The sequence below is a fragment of the Dictyostelium purpureum genome (genome assembly GCF_000190715.1).
Source record: "Dictyostelium purpureum unplaced genomic scaffold DICPUscaffold_493, whole genome shotgun sequence".
Lineage (NCBI taxonomy): Eukaryota > Evosea > Eumycetozoa > Dictyosteliales > Dictyosteliaceae > Dictyostelium > Dictyostelium purpureum.
In genome coordinates this window covers 1-16,793 of record NW_003519827.1, presented here as the reverse complement: position 1 = coordinate 16,793, position 16,793 = coordinate 1, and the positions used below count along the sequence as shown (strand labels likewise).

General features: G+C 24.5%; 6 protein-coding genes across 6 annotated transcripts; 4 read left to right on the top strand and 2 right to left on the bottom strand.

Moving 5' to 3' along the window:
• Positions 1–1,945: 1,945 nt before the first annotated feature.
• Positions 1,946–2,512, top strand: DICPUDRAFT_158964 (uncharacterized protein; the record flags this gene model as incomplete). The annotated part of the gene is made up of 1 exon (XM_003293974.1): positions 1,946–2,512. The coding sequence occupies one exon, from the start codon at positions 1,946–1,948 to the stop codon at positions 2,510–2,512; it is 567 nt and encodes a 188-aa protein (XP_003294022.1).
• A 474-nt stretch (positions 2,513–2,986) lies between these two features.
• Positions 2,987–3,430, top strand: DICPUDRAFT_42864 (uncharacterized protein; the record flags this gene model as incomplete). Its single annotated transcript, XM_003293973.1, has 1 exon — positions 2,987–3,430. A coding segment is annotated over one exon (444 nt), but the record flags the coding sequence as incomplete, so codon positions are not given.
• A 1,217-nt stretch (positions 3,431–4,647) lies between these two features.
• DICPUDRAFT_11201 (uncharacterized protein) lies at positions 4,648–5,025 on the top strand (the record flags this gene model as incomplete). Its single annotated transcript, XM_003293972.1, has 1 exon — positions 4,648–5,025. A coding segment is annotated over one exon (378 nt), but the record flags the coding sequence as incomplete, so codon positions are not given.
• Positions 5,026–9,573: 4,548 nt separating this feature from the next.
• Positions 9,574–10,834, bottom strand: DICPUDRAFT_84525 (uncharacterized protein; the record flags this gene model as incomplete). Its single annotated transcript, XM_003293970.1, has 4 exons — positions 9,574–9,746; positions 9,861–10,013; positions 10,052–10,305; positions 10,812–10,834. 4 exons carry the CDS (start codon positions 10,832–10,834, stop codon positions 9,574–9,576), a joined length of 603 nt encoding a protein of 200 aa, XP_003294018.1.
• Positions 10,835–11,042: 208 nt separating this feature from the next.
• On the top strand, positions 11,043–11,414 carry DICPUDRAFT_84524 (uncharacterized protein; the record flags this gene model as incomplete). Its single annotated transcript, XM_003293971.1, has 1 exon — positions 11,043–11,414. The coding sequence occupies one exon, from the start codon at positions 11,043–11,045 to the stop codon at positions 11,412–11,414; it is 372 nt and encodes a 123-aa protein (XP_003294019.1).
• A 3,320-nt stretch (positions 11,415–14,734) lies between these two features.
• On the bottom strand, positions 14,735–15,826 carry DICPUDRAFT_84523 (uncharacterized protein; the record flags this gene model as incomplete). The annotated part of the gene is made up of 1 exon (XM_003293969.1): positions 14,735–15,826. The coding sequence occupies one exon, from the start codon at positions 15,824–15,826 to the stop codon at positions 14,735–14,737; it is 1,092 nt and encodes a 363-aa protein (XP_003294017.1).
• Between the last annotated feature and the right edge of the window lie 967 nt (positions 15,827–16,793).

Here is a 16,793-nt window from a genome sequence, read left to right as displayed (position 1 = left end):
GGTCCTCATCATCAGCAGCATTCATCATCAGCATTCGTCTTGGTCCACAGCATTATCATCATCAGCATTCATTTTGGTCCTCATCATCAGCATCAGCATTCATATTGATCCTCATCATCATCAGCATTTATCATCATCAGCATTCATCATCAGCATCATCAACCTTAAAACTTTAGAAAAGAACTTTTAGTAAATCAATAATAATTAATAATTTTATATAATAAAAAAAAAAAAAAAAAAGAATAATAATAATAATAGGGTATAATAGTTCAATCTATTTGATGGAAGAAATATATTTTCCCTGGCCAGGCAAATATTTTGGAACATCAAATGATTTTACTATTTTCAATATCCTAATAATTAAATTTTCAAATAAAATATAATAAAATATAATAAATATAATATATTTTTTTTTTATAAATAATATATTTATTTTTTACCGTTTTCCTTTTTATTAAAAATAGCTCTTCATGATATAATTTTATTTTTATATAATTTTTAAAATATTTCCTTGAGGTTGTTAATATTTTTATTATTTTTTTATTTCGGTTTTTTTTTAAAATTTTTTTTTTTTAAAATTAAAATCAACTCAGAAAAAGAAGACATTTATAAAATAGAAATTGAAGGAGGTTCCAAAAAGTATAAATCCGAAGTTGTAACAAGAGTTCCAATTAGATCGTTCAATCCCGTTTTTTGATTGGTAAAGAATAGTTTTAGTCGTAAATTTACAGTTTTTTCAAGAAGGTTTAAAATTCATCAACTTAAAAGAGTTCCAAATGGTTTAAAGATTTCCCGCATATTTCATAAATGAACCCAAGATATTTATAGGTTTTCTGTTAGTCAAGATAAATTAGTTTTAAACTTATGCATTTGGCTTATGATATTGGGGGATTTTATGGGTTGTAAAAACAAAAAAATTAAATATAAATTTAAAAGTTAATAAAAAAAAAAAAAAAATAAAAAATAAATAAATAAATAAATAAAAAAATAAACTCTTAATTAATTATATACGATTAGACATAATAGAAGAAAAAGATTTTTTTCGAAGTTGTGCATATAGATTTTATTGTGGAACAATGTATGTTTATGGATGAAGTAAAGTTCCAATATTTTGATAATGACCATGGAAAGTCTTCATGGGCTTATGACACTAATGTTTTACTAAACTAAATCTTGAAATTATAAAAAGCGATACACAACTTACTTTAGAATACTATGCAGATAAAATTAAAGGGTTTCAATCATTTGTCATGACAAATGAAGTTGGCATACAGCAAAGATAGTGAAGCAATATTTAAAAGAGAATAATATACAAGTTGAACCATTACCACCCTACAGTCCAGATATTAATATAATTGAAAATCTTTAGTCAATTTTTAAAGAAATGGTATCAAAAAAAATGTTTCATGACCCATCACAAGACCTAGTTCATGTCAAAATGCATTTCATTCAATTGAAAAATCAATTATAGAATCATATTTTTTTTTTTTTTATTTTAATTTTTATAAAATTTTTTTTTTTTTTTTTTTTTTGATTATTCAAACAAAAATATATAAAAAATTATTATTTACAAATAAAAATATAAAAAAAAAACAAAATGATAATAGATTTTAATTATTTTTAGAAAAAAAAAATTAAAAAAAAATTAAAAAAATTAATTTTGAATTTTTTGAATTTTTTTTTTTATTAAATTTATCATCATTTATTATATGCACTATAATAATAATAATAGCAACATATAATAATAGTAATGATTAATTTTTTTTTTCAAAATGGAAAAACAAAATGATTATAGATTTTAATTATTTTTAGAAAAAAAATTAAAAAAAAATTAAAAAAATTAATTTTACTTTACAGAAAAGAAAAAAGAACAGCTGCACATGTTTGATTTAGTAGAATGTGCATACTCTTTAGATAATATAGAAGCATTGGAGTATTCCTATCAATGAATGTACCAACATTTTTACCAAACTACACAATTAATAATAAAAGTTTTTCAATATCATCAATTAAATCATTAGAATTACTATTAAAATATCGAGTAAATATCATAGAACCATATAGTATCAATATCAATAATAACAATAACAACAATAATAACACAACAGCAGCTTTATCATCATCATCATTCAGTTTAAACAATAGTAATAATAATAATTATAAAACAACAGTAACATTAGCATTCAGTTTAAAAAATAGTTATAGTAATAATAACAACAATACAACAACAGCAGCACCAGAACCTACAACATTCAGTTTAAAAAATAGTAATAGTAACTATAATTTAAATAGTAGTGTTAGTGAATATAGCAATCTAAATAATAATAGTATCAGTTTAGCCCGAAGCGCAAGTTGTAGTAGTATAAGCAGTTGTAATAGTAATGATAGCAATGGGAGTAGCGGTAGTGGTTGCAACAATAAAAACAGTAATAGCTTTTTAATTAATAATGGTAATATAACACTTCCACCACCACCATCATATAGAAATTTAAATAAAGAGAAATCTAATTAAAGAGGAATTAAAATCACCAAATTATATACTACTTCATTTAAAAACATTAAATATCGGTAATATTCAAGATACATTAGATAAGTTTCATTCAAACATATTATAGAATCATAACACACAATATATTAGTAATGATAATAATCATACAATTATTAGATTCATCATAAAACTAAAATAGTTTCAATAATAAAAGCTTTATTTAAACCAACTTAAAATAAATCAAGTCAACTATATTGAAATTTTTCAATCTAATCAAATATTTATATCTATCAAATTTTCTCTGGCCAAGTAAATATGGTAGAACATCGAATAATATTAGATGAAGACAATATTTAGTAATAGAAAGCAAAACCCAGGAAATTAAACCAACTGTCCAGCAATCATTATTAAAGAAGCCTTCTTAGCCGCTGTTTCAAATAAGAAAATTGTTTTTGTTGCCGCTGATGAAAAATTCCGTCCCAAATATTTGTAACACATGATATATTCACCGTTAAATTAGAAACTCTTCTTCCTTCACAAGGCACCTACTCTTTAATGACCCGTTTAAATATTAAAGAAAATCAAGCTAAAATGGATGCTAATTTAGTAGCTGTTAAAAAAGCAATGAAATCCGATGCCGATTGGACCATCGACCAAGAATCATTAGAAACCGTTTACCCACATGTTTCTGTCGATTTAAAAATTAGTTTTGGTCATATTTTTGCAGGTGTTGTCGAAAAAGTTGCAGCCAATCTTGCTAAACGTTGTGCTGATGAAATGGTATTAGAAGCCACCTCAAATCGTACTATTGTTATTAAACACAATGCCACACAAAACGGATATTGGTTATGGTCATTCGAAAACGGTAATTTAGTTATTTCATTCAAATCCATTACCAATACCAACGATGTTCAAACTTTCGATTTAATAAAATTATTATAATTTATAACTTTATAAATAAATTTTTTGATAATAATAATTTTATCGATAATCTGTTAGAAAAATTATTAATCTAGAATATTCATTGTTACAATTTCTTTATTATTATATTTTGGTGATGAAAGAAAAAAATAAAAAAAATATTATAAAAAAATTAAAAAAAAAAAAAAAAAAAAAATAAAATAATTTAATTTTTATTAAATTTTCTAATTTAATAATAATGTAAATATTATAATTATAGTTTCCTTAAGAATTTTATTTTTTGTTTTAAAACATTTTGAATTTTTTAAGACCTTTTTTCCCCAGTTGAAATTATATAATGCATAGTATTTTATAATAAATTTTGAAAAGATGTGATTATTTTTTTGATGAAGTTTACTTTTATTTTAATTTGATCGTTTTAAATAATTGAAACATTGAATGATACGATTTTATTAATAATTTAATGCTTTTTCTATATATATTTTTTTACAAAATAAATAATTTTACTTTTTTATAAAAAATGCCAAATCTAATATATAAAAAAAAAAAAATAAAATGGTAATATAATTTATTATAATAACTTTAATAGTATTAAGGAATCTTTTCATAATTTAAAAACTACTATTAAATAATTTTTTTTATTATAATAATCAACCACACACTTTTTAACCCACTGTTTAATTTTTTTAAAAAAATTTTTTTTAAAAAAATATAAATGCTGCGTGTTTTGTCAATGATTTTTTAAATTTCATTTCTTTTTGTGGCAAAGCATGAAATTTTAATTTTTTAATTTTTTTTTAATTTTCTTTTTTCTTTTTTAGTATTTCGATTATTTTATTTTTTTTTTTAATATACATTTTTTTTATTGTATTTATATTATAAATAGAATTTTTTTTTTTTTTTTATTATTTTAATACAAATAATCATATACATACAAAAAAATCATATAGTTTTATTTTTTTATATTTTTAATCATTCAATAAATTATATCAATAATAATATTTTTTAATTACCATTTAAAAATGAATCAATTAATGATTGTTTTTTATATATTATTAGCTATTATTTTTTCAGTTTATTTAATAAATAAATATTTTGCAATCAATAACAATAACAATAGTAATAACAATAATAATTGCAATAATAATAGCAATATAACCAATACACAACATTATAACAAAATCAACAACAATTTAGCTGATCAAATTCATATTCACCAAAACCCACAGCAATTTGATTCCGCTTGTGCCCCACCAGACCAATTTGACTCCACTTGTTCCCCACCACAGCAATTTGATTCCATTTGTGCCCCACCACATCAATTTGTTTCCACTTGTGCCCCACCACAGCAATTAGATTCCACTTGTGCCCCACCACAGCAATTTGATTCCACTTGTGCCACACCACAGCAATTTGATTCCACTTGTGCCCCACCAGACCAATTTGACACCACTTGTGCCACACCACAGCAATTAGATTCCACTTGTGCCCCACCACAGCAATTTGATTCCACTTGTGCCACACCACAGCAAATAGATTCCATTTGTGCCACACCACAGCAATTTGATTCCATTTGTGCCCCACCACAGCAATCTGATTCCACTTGTGCCCCATCACATCATCAACCAGAATCTCAATTTTTCAACTCAATTTCTTCTCAATTAATTAATACCTCAAATCCACCACCAATTCCATCCACTCCATCTACAATCGCATCAAAAACCTCTGCATCTGTCTATCCATTTGAATCTGAGTCAAGTAACAACTCTGCAGGTTCATCATTATCAAAAAGAAAAACAGTTAGAAAGCCAGTATCAAGTAATATTTCTGCATGCACATCAATTGGCAATCATCCAATGAAGAAGAGACCATTGGAACAAGATAATGAAATAAATAATGGTGATAGACAAATTTCCAAAAAACATAAACTCGAAGATGAAGAGAGTTTAAATATAGTAAAGCAATTTGTAGAAATGGAAATTTTAAAAAAAGAAAGAGAAAGAGAAGAAAAAGAAAAAATGGAAAGACTTAAATTAATAGAAAAAATACAAAGAGAATATAGAGAAAGGGAAGAAATAGAAAGAAACCAAAGTTTAGAAATTGAAAGACAAATAAAAGAAGGATATGAAAGAAAAAGATTAGAAAGAATCCAATTAGAAAGAGAACAAATAGAACAATCAGAAAGATCAAGATTACAAAGAGTTCAAAAAGATAGAGAAAGAGCAGTAAAAATAAGAGAAAGAGAGGAAAGAGAAAGAGCAAGAGAAGAAAGACAAAGAGAAGAAAGAATAAGAGAAGAGAGAGAAAGACAAAGAGAAGAAAGAATCCAAAGGGATATAGAAGAAAGAGAACAATTACAAAGAGAACAATTACAAAGAGAACAATTAGAAAGAGATAATTTGGAAAGTGATCGTTCAGAAAGTGATGACAAATGCACAATTTGTCTTAACACTATAAATATAAATGAAATGGCTACAATTGATTGCCATCATAAATTTTGCTACCAATGCATTGTAAAATGGTCTGAACGTATCAATACATGCCCAAATTGTAGAAAAGAGTTTTATGACATCATAGTAAGTAATTTACACATTCATATTTATACTTAATAAATATATATTAATTAATTTCATTAATATTTTATGCAGAAAGTAGCTAATGAAGAACGTTAAGGTAATGAAGATGAAGATTAAAATGAAGATGATCTTTTAGATATTGAACTCGAAGGCGATTAATTTGATAGTTTTGATAATTCATTCAATGTTTCTTTTTAAGAAATAGGTGAAGACCAAATTATTAATAAAATCGCTCCATTCAATGTTTCAATTATTCAATCGATTAAATTATAGAAAGTCAACTTCATCATCCAAGAAACAAATCACATCTTTATCATCATGTGTATTAAGAAGTCATGTATCTCATTAGTTCAACTTTACAGAATAAAGTTCTAAATTTTCCAAGGTCATATCAAAACAACTCTTAAGGTAACTATAATGTTAATATTAACATAATTATTTTTTATTTTTAAAAATAAAAAAAACTAATATTTAATTTTAATTTTTTTAAGTTAAGTTCCAACTTTTTCTTCAGTGGGTTTTTGTTTACTCTTATTCAAAGTCAACACGTTTCAAGTCGCAAACTATACAATAGGGTTCTTGCTTTTTTCTTTTTCGGTATCTGTTCATTTTAAGTCACAAATTATACAATAGGGTTCTTGCTTTTTTCTTTTCTGATATCTGCTCATTTTAAGTCACGATCAAACACTGGGGTTTTTCTTTTCTTTTTCGGCATCAACATATTATAACACACATATCAAATATTAGGGTTTCTGTTTATTCTTTCCTTTTCAAAGTCAACAAGTTTTAAGTCATAAATTAAACATTGGGGTTTTTTTCTTTTTTGGTATCAGCTCATTTTAAGTCACAATCAAACTGTGGGGGTTTTCTTGTTTCTTTTTCAGTATCAGCTCATTTTATGTCACAAATTAAACATTGGGGCTTTTTAATTATGGTTTTCAAATTGGATTATTCAAACTCAAATTATCCATCTACCATTCAACTGTCTACACCAACGTAATAGGACCAATCAAAATATTTCATTAAAATAAATAATTACAAATCTAAATTTTTATATTTCAACATTAAATCTTTATTTAAAAATAACTCAATTATTAGAGAAAATAAAAAAATAAAGTTTTGTATAATAATTAAAATAAATAATTTTTATTAAAATGTATTTTATAATTTTGTTTTTTTATTCTAAAGGTGGTTATCTACTGTCAATAGTTTATTTACCTATTATGAAATAGAAGCAAGTATATAACACTTTTTCCTATAATTGTAGAGATTAAAAATTATCTTTATTCTCAGTTTTTACCCATTATCGTTATCTTATTCATTTAAAAATTTTTTTTAAAAGTTATCTCTTTTTTTAAAAAAAATTATTCATTTTTATCGATTTTTAATATATTTTTTTTTTTAGTTTTTTTTTAATTATAATCCGCGCTTTTTTTTAAAAATTTTTTTTTTTTGATTTAAATTTTGAATTTTATTAATTATAATATTTTTATTTTCCTTTCATATTATGGTGCTATTTTTCACTTGTGTTGATGCTTATATTCACACCTCTTTAATAATAAAATGACAATATTATATTTCAAAAAAAAAAAACTATAAAAATAAATCATGAAAAACATTATAACACCAATCATTGTTGTTTTTATTTTTTCGTTTTTAATATTATTTTCTTTTTTATTAATAAAAACCTCAACCAATACAAAACCAAAACAAAAGGTCGAATTATTGTTTTTTTTAAAATGGTATTTATTTTAGTTAAACTAAAACCTCAACAAATCCAAATCAAAAAAAAAAGGTAGAATTTTTTTTTACGTTTATTTTTAAAAAAAACATATTATTCTACACATTTTCTAAATTAGCTCTATAAATAGACCCAAAAAATAACTAGAATGCATCAACACTAGGTCTTACAATGCTTTTTAATCTTTCGTTTTTCTTTCTTTTTTTTTTTTAAAAGCAAAGTTTTTTTTTTTTTTTTTTTTTCATTCTAATTAATTAATATAAAATAATTTCTTAAACCTTCTAATATTACCCATAAAAGATTCTACCATTGAAAGTAAAGTTTTTGTGAAAAAAAAAAAAAAATTGTTAAAATAAAATTGAAAATATTTTATAATTTTATGAATTATTATCCTTTTTTTATCTTTTTTTTTTTTTTTTTTATCCACTTTTATCCTTTTTTTTTAAATCTTCCAAGTGATACAAAAAAGGATAACGATAAAGATAATTTTCAACCTCTATATAATTGCTCTATCTGTTTTCAAAGTTACTCTTTTATAAGGACAATTCTTCACGAATCTATGAACATTTTTATTGACCTGCTACCTAGTAAGTATAAAATATCAAAATAATTTGAAGTTTATTGCCAGTCTTATTTCTCCACAATTTTTAGAGGGGTTTATTATTAGAATATAAATTTGTAACAAGATGTGGGTAATTGGAACACAAATAACATTTTTTTCTACCATGTTTATCTGAATTAATCTTGGAGAAGATATTACATTTATTGAAACTCTTTTGTAATGGAACCAGACTGAATTTATTAAAAAATTTCCACCCAAACCCATCCTTTAGGTTGATGAATGTTCAAGTTTTTATTCATTATTATTTATTCTTTAAATATTTATTGATTTTTTAGTTTATAAAAATTAAAAAAATCAAAATTAATTTGGAAAAAAAGAACCACACAATAAAATATTTTACCAATTAAAACAAACTATATATATATTAAAAAGATAAATACTATATTACAAAATGTCAATTATTAGTAAATATATTATAACTATATTTATTTACTAATATTATAAAAAATATAAATTTATATTTAAATATTTAACTATTCAATTTATTTTTTTTTATTTGTTTTTAATTTATTTTTTTAATTTTTCATAGAATCTCTTTCATCAAAGAACCCAGTTAACGGTGCCTCATCTAAATCAATGTTAAGCTCATCTGGAAGTGTCTCATTCTCTGATAATGAATTAGTTTGGTTCGGTAATAGCTTAAGTGGCAGTTCATGTGGTTTCAATCCATGTTTTATTCCATGCAGTGGCGGTAACAGTAACATTATAAATATTGAGATTGATATTGGTCGTCGTCGTAGAGGATGCTGTTAAACTTACTCTAAAATAAACTATATTTATATATATTACCTTAAACTGATTCGAGTAATGATATTTATATTTTATCTATGAAAAAAAAAATAAAAAAAAAAATAAGAATGTTAAATAAGAAATAATAAAAAAAAAAAAAAAAAAAAAAAAAAAAAAAAAAAATAATCAATACTTATTAAAAAAATTTTATTTTATTTTATTTTATTTTATTTTTATTTTTATTTTTAAATTGATTCCAACACCATATTTATATTTATCGAAATTGGGTAAATTGATAATGATGGTCAAACCATTTATTTTTTCCTTTTATTTTCATTATTTAATAGGTGTTTAAATGTTGTGATTTCGTCAAACTTTGTTTGAATTAACATTGTCTATTGATCATTTCACCTGGTTTATTGGAACTCCTCAAATGGTCAGTGAGTTTAGCATTACGATCTTGATATTCGTCCTAAACAAATTCTACATCAATAACCTATTTACATCTATTTTTGAGATCTTTTAAGAGTGATTCTTTGAGGGTTCTAAATTTTAAAAGTTTAAGATTTGTTTGTTCTTTTAAAAGATTTAAATTTTCTTCCATTCTTTGTCTTATCTCCTCTTCGATATTTTCAATTTTCAGTTTTAATTGTGTATTTTCATTTATAACTGTTTCCAAATGAACCTTTTGAGTCAGAAATCTCTAATTTTCTAAGTTGTTCATCCTGTATCATCATTTTTGTTGGAAGCTCGTCATCGAGATTTCTCAGATCTACAACAAACTTTCTATTAATTGTTTGGTTTCTAAAGCTTTTTCCATTGCTAAATTCTCTTTTGCAATTCTATAACTTTCAAATTCATGTTCAGTCTCTTTGATTCTATCACCATTGATTTCTTCTGAAGTATTCAATGTGATGATTGGTGAACTATTAGAACCTGCATTTGAACTACCAACAATAGATTTTTGATTCTACCGCTTTTAATGGATTTATTTTCTGTTTTCTCTTCGAATTCATCAATTTGCTTAGAAACCAATGCTGATGGATCCCCTATATCAGTACGAGAACTCAGTGAAGCTTCTGATATACCAACTGGAGTATCATTACCAATGTTGAAAGATTCTTTACTGAATTTATCTTGAAGAATTGTAATCTCTGATTTAGTATTGTGATTTTCGGATTGAAGACTTTCTTGAGCTAATTCTAATTGTTCTAAAATCTCTCTTCTCCTCTTCTTTTTTAAATAATTGCTTTTCTAATGAAATGTATTTTACTTTTAATACTTGATCGTTTTTCCTAATGGCAGAGGCACTTGAAGCAGATTGTGAACTGGATGAACAAGGGGAATCACCAAAAGATTTCTAACTCCTTAATATAACCTTTGGAAATTTTGATTTCGTTTTCTGCTTTTGATTGGAGAATTTTAAGCTGCACTTTTTTATTGATTAATTTTAGCCTTATTCTTAATGTTTTGATTTTTCCAAAAACTTCTACCTTTTTTAATAAGCCATAAACTTTCTCGAAAAGTATTTATTGAGATAAATTATCATTCGAGGATGCATCCACATCCTCAAATTAGATTTGGGTCAATTTGGTCGAAATAAATACAACATACAATTTTTTTTTCAGGTAGCCTTAGTGCACTACGTTTATATGAGTATTGTCTTGGTCTGGCTGCTATTGCTTCTGGTTGTTTTTGTTACTGTTGTGGCTGTGGTATTATATGATCTCCTACTTTGTATTTATTGGTATGTTCATTTTATTTTGTTTTCTAATTTGTCTCTGAAAGCAGCTTATATCGTTTACTCAATTCTTTAATGATTTGTTCTAACTGGTATTGTTTCTGGTTGTTTTTGTTGTTGATGTTGTTGTATTATTTGATCACCTACTTTGAATTTCTTGATATGCTCATAAGACAGACATTATTTTTATAGTTTGAGAAAATTAGGAATTTGAAGTTTGGGAGATGTTGAAAATATTTTTTAATGGCTATGAACTGCTAGCTGATGATGAACTACTATCTGATGAACTACTATTTGATGAACCACTAGCTGATGATGATTTGCTATCTGATGAACCTCTTGAAGAGTCCTCTAATGGATCTGAAGAGTCTTTCCAGTCTGAAGAGTTACCTGCTATTATACCTGTTGATATGCTGGTTGATCCACTTGTTCATGTGTCACCTGTACCACTTGTGCCACCTGCGGCAGCATCCGCAGCAGTGATGGTCCTGAAAAATGTGAGGCGTTTTATTAATTGTATTAGGACGAATTTGGTGATGTTTGGGTGTGACTGTTATTTCTTAATGAGGACTGCCTTTGGCTTGGCACTAAATTGATTTTTAATTATTATAAAATGTTTTAATATTAGCTTTCTTAAAGGCTTCTAATAACTGAAGACTGATTATTGATTTACTGAGTTAATACTCTTATTTTTTTATATAGATGACTAATTGGGGTATTTAAATATTGTGCTCTATTATTAAATTTATTTTATTGATATTTAAATGTATACTTGATTAGTTTTTTTGAATTATTTGATTGATTGCTAAAATCCTGTTTTGATGATGCTTCAGAACCTAATACTGAAAAGATTTCGGGTAGGTCATATTCTAATATTCACTTTTAGCTGTTAAGACACCATCTACATTATTAAATTGTGGTGGTTAGCTTGATTTATTCTTTATCTTGCATATTTTAATTTAATTAAAGATATGAGAATAAGTTGCAATCTGCATAGGTTTTAATTTTCATTTCTGCAATGAATAAATAACATCTATATACTTGAGCAGTTCAAATACTTGGCAATTCTGATTATAAGTTTGCATTTATAAAGTTGAAAAAATGGTGAGAGATGCCAGTAGAAGGATGAAGCATAATACTATATGAGGATAAAGCAATACTAATTTGTTGTGGATCATTTGTATTGTTTCTTTTACAATAAGATCTAGCTTGTGAATTAAGTTGAATTAAACCTTTCTGTTAAACCTTATGTTTAAGTATGGCAAGCGAAAGTTGGAGTTATTTTAAAGAATTTGTTTATTGGGAACGACGACTTCATTTATGAACCTTGAACCTCTATCAGATACTAAATTCTTTGGGGGTCATATTTTAAATATATTTGATAAGCTAAAACCATTGGACTGTTTCACAATTTGAACAATATTACGAAAGTTGAAGTTTACCCATTTCCTTATCTAAACTATTTGTGTTCTATCATTGTTGCTTGGTCCAAAGCAAATGTATTGAGATTCATATAAATAGTTGATAAGATTGAATATCTTCATTAGTATTTAGTTGGATCTAAGTTTTATCTTTTTTTTGCCAATGTTTTTTTCATACATGATAACTGTGCACTAGCGTCTATAAGAGCTAAACGGTACATCCATTAACGCTTTTGAATTTTTACATGAACTTGCAATTGATTTGAATTTTGCCTTGGCTGATTTACCAGAGATTGAAAGAATTTGAGTTTCTGCGACTTTTTATGATTGTTATTGATATTAATTTTGAAATTATTATTATTATTATTATTGAGCAATAGATCGTGATTGGATTGGTATTTATTATTATTACTTGTAAATAGTATAAAATCTCTTTTAATAGGTTCGCTGTGCATTTGATAAATATTGGCTAAATCTTAATATTATTGATCAAAATCCTTTCATTCATGATATCGACGACAGCAGATACTGTTGGGGTATTGAATGGTTTTAATTGGTAAATCTGCTTTTTTGAATATTAATTAATATAGTCAATTTAGTTTATGTTAGTGATTCTGCGTCTATTTTCTATATGCCAATTTCTATATGTATATTGGTATGTTGTTGTTTTAAAATAATGTATTAATTTACTTACTTGTTCTCAAAAGGTTTTAAACATATAATCAGTAATGTTAAAATTATTATTATTTATTGGACTTTCTATATTTTACATTATTAAAATGATTTATGTTTTTGTTTTTTGTTTTATGAAAAAAATAAAAATAATAAAAATAAAAAAAATAAAAAAATAAAAAAAAAATAAAAAAATAAAAAAAAATTTTAAAAATAGATTTTTAAAAAAGCCATTTATTTTTTTATTTGAAAAAAAAATAAACCAAAATATTATATCTGAAATATCTTTATTTATAAAAAGATAAAAATTATTTTTTAAAAAAAAAAAGCATCACTTATTTTAATTTTTTTTTTTTTTTTAATTTTTTTCGAAAAAAATAGCCATTTTTGGATAATTTCTTCCCGGTTCTTTAAAAAAAGATAAAAGGAAACGATAATTTTCGAACTCTATACATTGGTAAATTTGTTATAGATAATTAGTCTGAAAAAATAATTTTAAACAACAAGATGACTTTTTAAAATTAAATAAACACATTTAGTAAAAAAGAAAAAAAAAGATTTAAATTTATTTAAATGAACATCAAAGCAAAAAAAAAAATAAAAGAAAGTAAAGTTTTTTATTTTTTAATTAATTGATCTATTTTATAATTTCTTTATTAAACCTATATAAAAATTAATATTATTATTTTATATTATTAATATGGTCGCAAAAGTTGTTAACGTTTATCTGTTCTGAGATAGTTCCAAAACTATTTGAATTCAAGTTTGGTAATGATTGTATATTACCAATTAAAATTCTTATTCTTCTTCTAAGGGAACTTGATAAAATTAGAATGTAGCCCCTCGGTAATAGTAATTTCTTTGTTACACTTCATATTTTCGTCTATATGAAGTGCATTTTGTGAGGTTGATGTTGGTGGCTGGGCTTGATTTTGTCTAAATCTTTGTATTCTTCTTTCGATGTCAATTAGCCTCATAATCATTGTTATTTGGTCCCCTTGGTTTAGTCTATTTTCAATGTTTATTAAAAATCTTAATCTCTCAGCGTTACACCTCGAACCACTTTTTTTTTTTTTATATGAAAAAAAATAAAAAATTACATATAAAAAAAAAAAAAGTGGTTCGAGGTGTTATCAATATTTAATTAAATATAATATTTTTTATTTATTATTATGTTTATTATTTATTGTCCTAAAAAATTTATTATTATTTAAAAAAAATGTTTATTTAAATAAATAAATAAAAAAAAAAAAAAATTATAAAGTTATAGTTTAAAAAAAAAAAAAAATTAATAAAAAAAAAAAATGATTAATTATATAAAAAAATATAATAAAAAAAAATTTATTATTTTATTATATTTTATTTGAAAATTTAATGAATTAATAGGATATTGAAAATATTAAAATCATTTGATGTTCCAATATATTTGCCTGGCCAGGGAAAATGTATTTCTTCCATCAAATAGATTGAATTATTATATTCTATTATTATTTATTTTTTTTTTTTTTTTTTTTTTTTTAAAATTATTAATTATTATTGATTTACTAAATGTTCTTTTCTAAAGCTTTAAGGTTGATGATACAGCTGCTGATGAATGCCGATGCTGATGCTGAAGAATGCTGATGATGATGAATGCTGATGATGATGATAATGCTGAGGACCAAGATGAATGCTGATGGTATTAAGACTTTGGAACAAGATGAATGCCGGTGAGGATGCTAATGATGATGATAATGCTGAGGACCAAGATGAATGATGATGATGATAATGCTGAGGACCAAGACGAATGCTGATGAGGATGTTCATGATGATGAGAAAGAAATTTAATTAACCAATTGGCACAAGGAACCGTAATGGAATTCTGCAAAATGTGAAAGCAAAATACCATGGTCGCTTTTCTTACTTGGAGTAATTTCTGTTACAAAATTACTTTGGGTTTCGACTGAAGAAATTATTGAAATATTAATTCTGAAAATTTCTGCAGCAGCGACTAATGTAAGGTGGTCACCCCATGTACCATTTTTGGACATATTATTACAATATTGGTCCCAACTAGTTGTTGTGACAAATTCAGAGAGAGTGGCTCCATTAGAAAGGGAAAAACCTCTATTTTTTCTAAGCCAGGTTACAATAATATTTCTTATTGCTCTGCTATGGTTCAAGTTACCATAGAGTTGGTCTGATAGCGCATGCATTTGGCAATTACCATCACCTGGGATTTCCCTTCTTTCCATCAACTGATAAAGTTCCAAACGTTTATTTAAACGTTTATGGGCCTTTTCAACTTCACTCAATTGAGGTGGTTGAAGGCATAGCTTACCAAAAGAATTGACCAAAGCTTTTAATAGATCTTTAATCTTTTGAGAAGTATTTTTTTGTAGTTGATGTGGTGGTTGTCTCTTCTGTGGTTGTTGTTGTGGTTGTGGTTCATCTTCTACTACATAATCATTAATTTTTTTAAGTAGTAATTTATAACCAGGGGTTGAAGCTGTGTGCTTTGGTTTTGGTTGTGGTTGAGTTTTTGGTTGTGGTTGTTGTTCTTCATCTTCTACTACATAATCACGAATACTTTTAAGTAGTGATTTATAATTAGGAGTTGAAGAATTGAGTTTTGGTTGTTGGTGTTGTTGGTTTTGCTGGCTTTGTTGATGATGTTGGTATTGTTGGTGTTGTTGATACTGTTGGTATTGGTGTTGTTGATGTTGTTGGGGTTGGTGTTGTTGGTGTTGTTCTTGTTGTTGGGGTACCTGGTTTCCCCAGATTTCGTCCTTACTGACCTGGCAGTCGACATTTTCATAAACCCCTTCTTTGACGATTTTTTTTTTGAATATAAATAAACCAATACCAAATGATAAACACAAACTGATGGTAGCAACAAAAATTAAATAAAAATACATATATAAAAAATTATCCATTTTTTTTTACAAAAATAAATTATTTTTTATAAATAAAAAAATACTAGATACAAAAATATAAAAATTATTTACAAATAAAAAAAATAACAAAAAAAAATAGGAAAGAAAAACAAAAAAATATTTACAAAACAAAAAAAATATTTACAAACAAAAAAATATATATATAAATTATTTACAAATAAAAAAAATAACAAAATATTTACAAAACAAAAAGAGATATAAATATAAATTATTTACAAAAAAAAAATAAAAAAGAATAAAAAAGAATATATATACAAGTGTGGAAACGAATGAATATTATTATATGGGTGTGATTGTAAAAAAAGCTGATGGATAAAAAATTATATATGTGTGGTATGAAAGCAATAATTTTTAAAAAAAAAAAAAAAAAATTTTTAATATACTATTTTTTAAAAAAAATTAAAAAATTTTTAAAACAATTAAAAAAAAAAAAAAAAAAATTAATTATATAAAAAAAATAATAGTCGGTAAATCAATAATCAGTCCTCAGTTATTAGAAGCCTTTAAGAAAGCTAATATTAAAACATTTTATAAAAATTAAAAATCAAAATTGTGTCAAACCAAAGGCAGTTCTCATTAAGAAATAACATCATATATTATAAAAAACTCTTTATTAATTCATTTTTTTTAAAAAGGATAATAATTCAAAAAAATATAGATATTTAGAAGACCCAATTACATTCAAAAAAAGGTTTCAATAGAGTCACATATTTCTTTAAATACATCAATTAAAAAAAAAAAAAAAAAAGAATTTCAATTAGTTTAATTTAAAAATAAAAATATTAATAATTTTAAAAAAATAATAAATAAAAAAATTATTTATTTTTATACTCTTTTGAGTTCTAAAATTATAGTTTATTTTCTTTTTCAATACGTTTTTTATCTATTCTTTCTCTTTTTCAGTTGATGATGTTTTAACCCTGTATAATTGTAAATATGATGATGA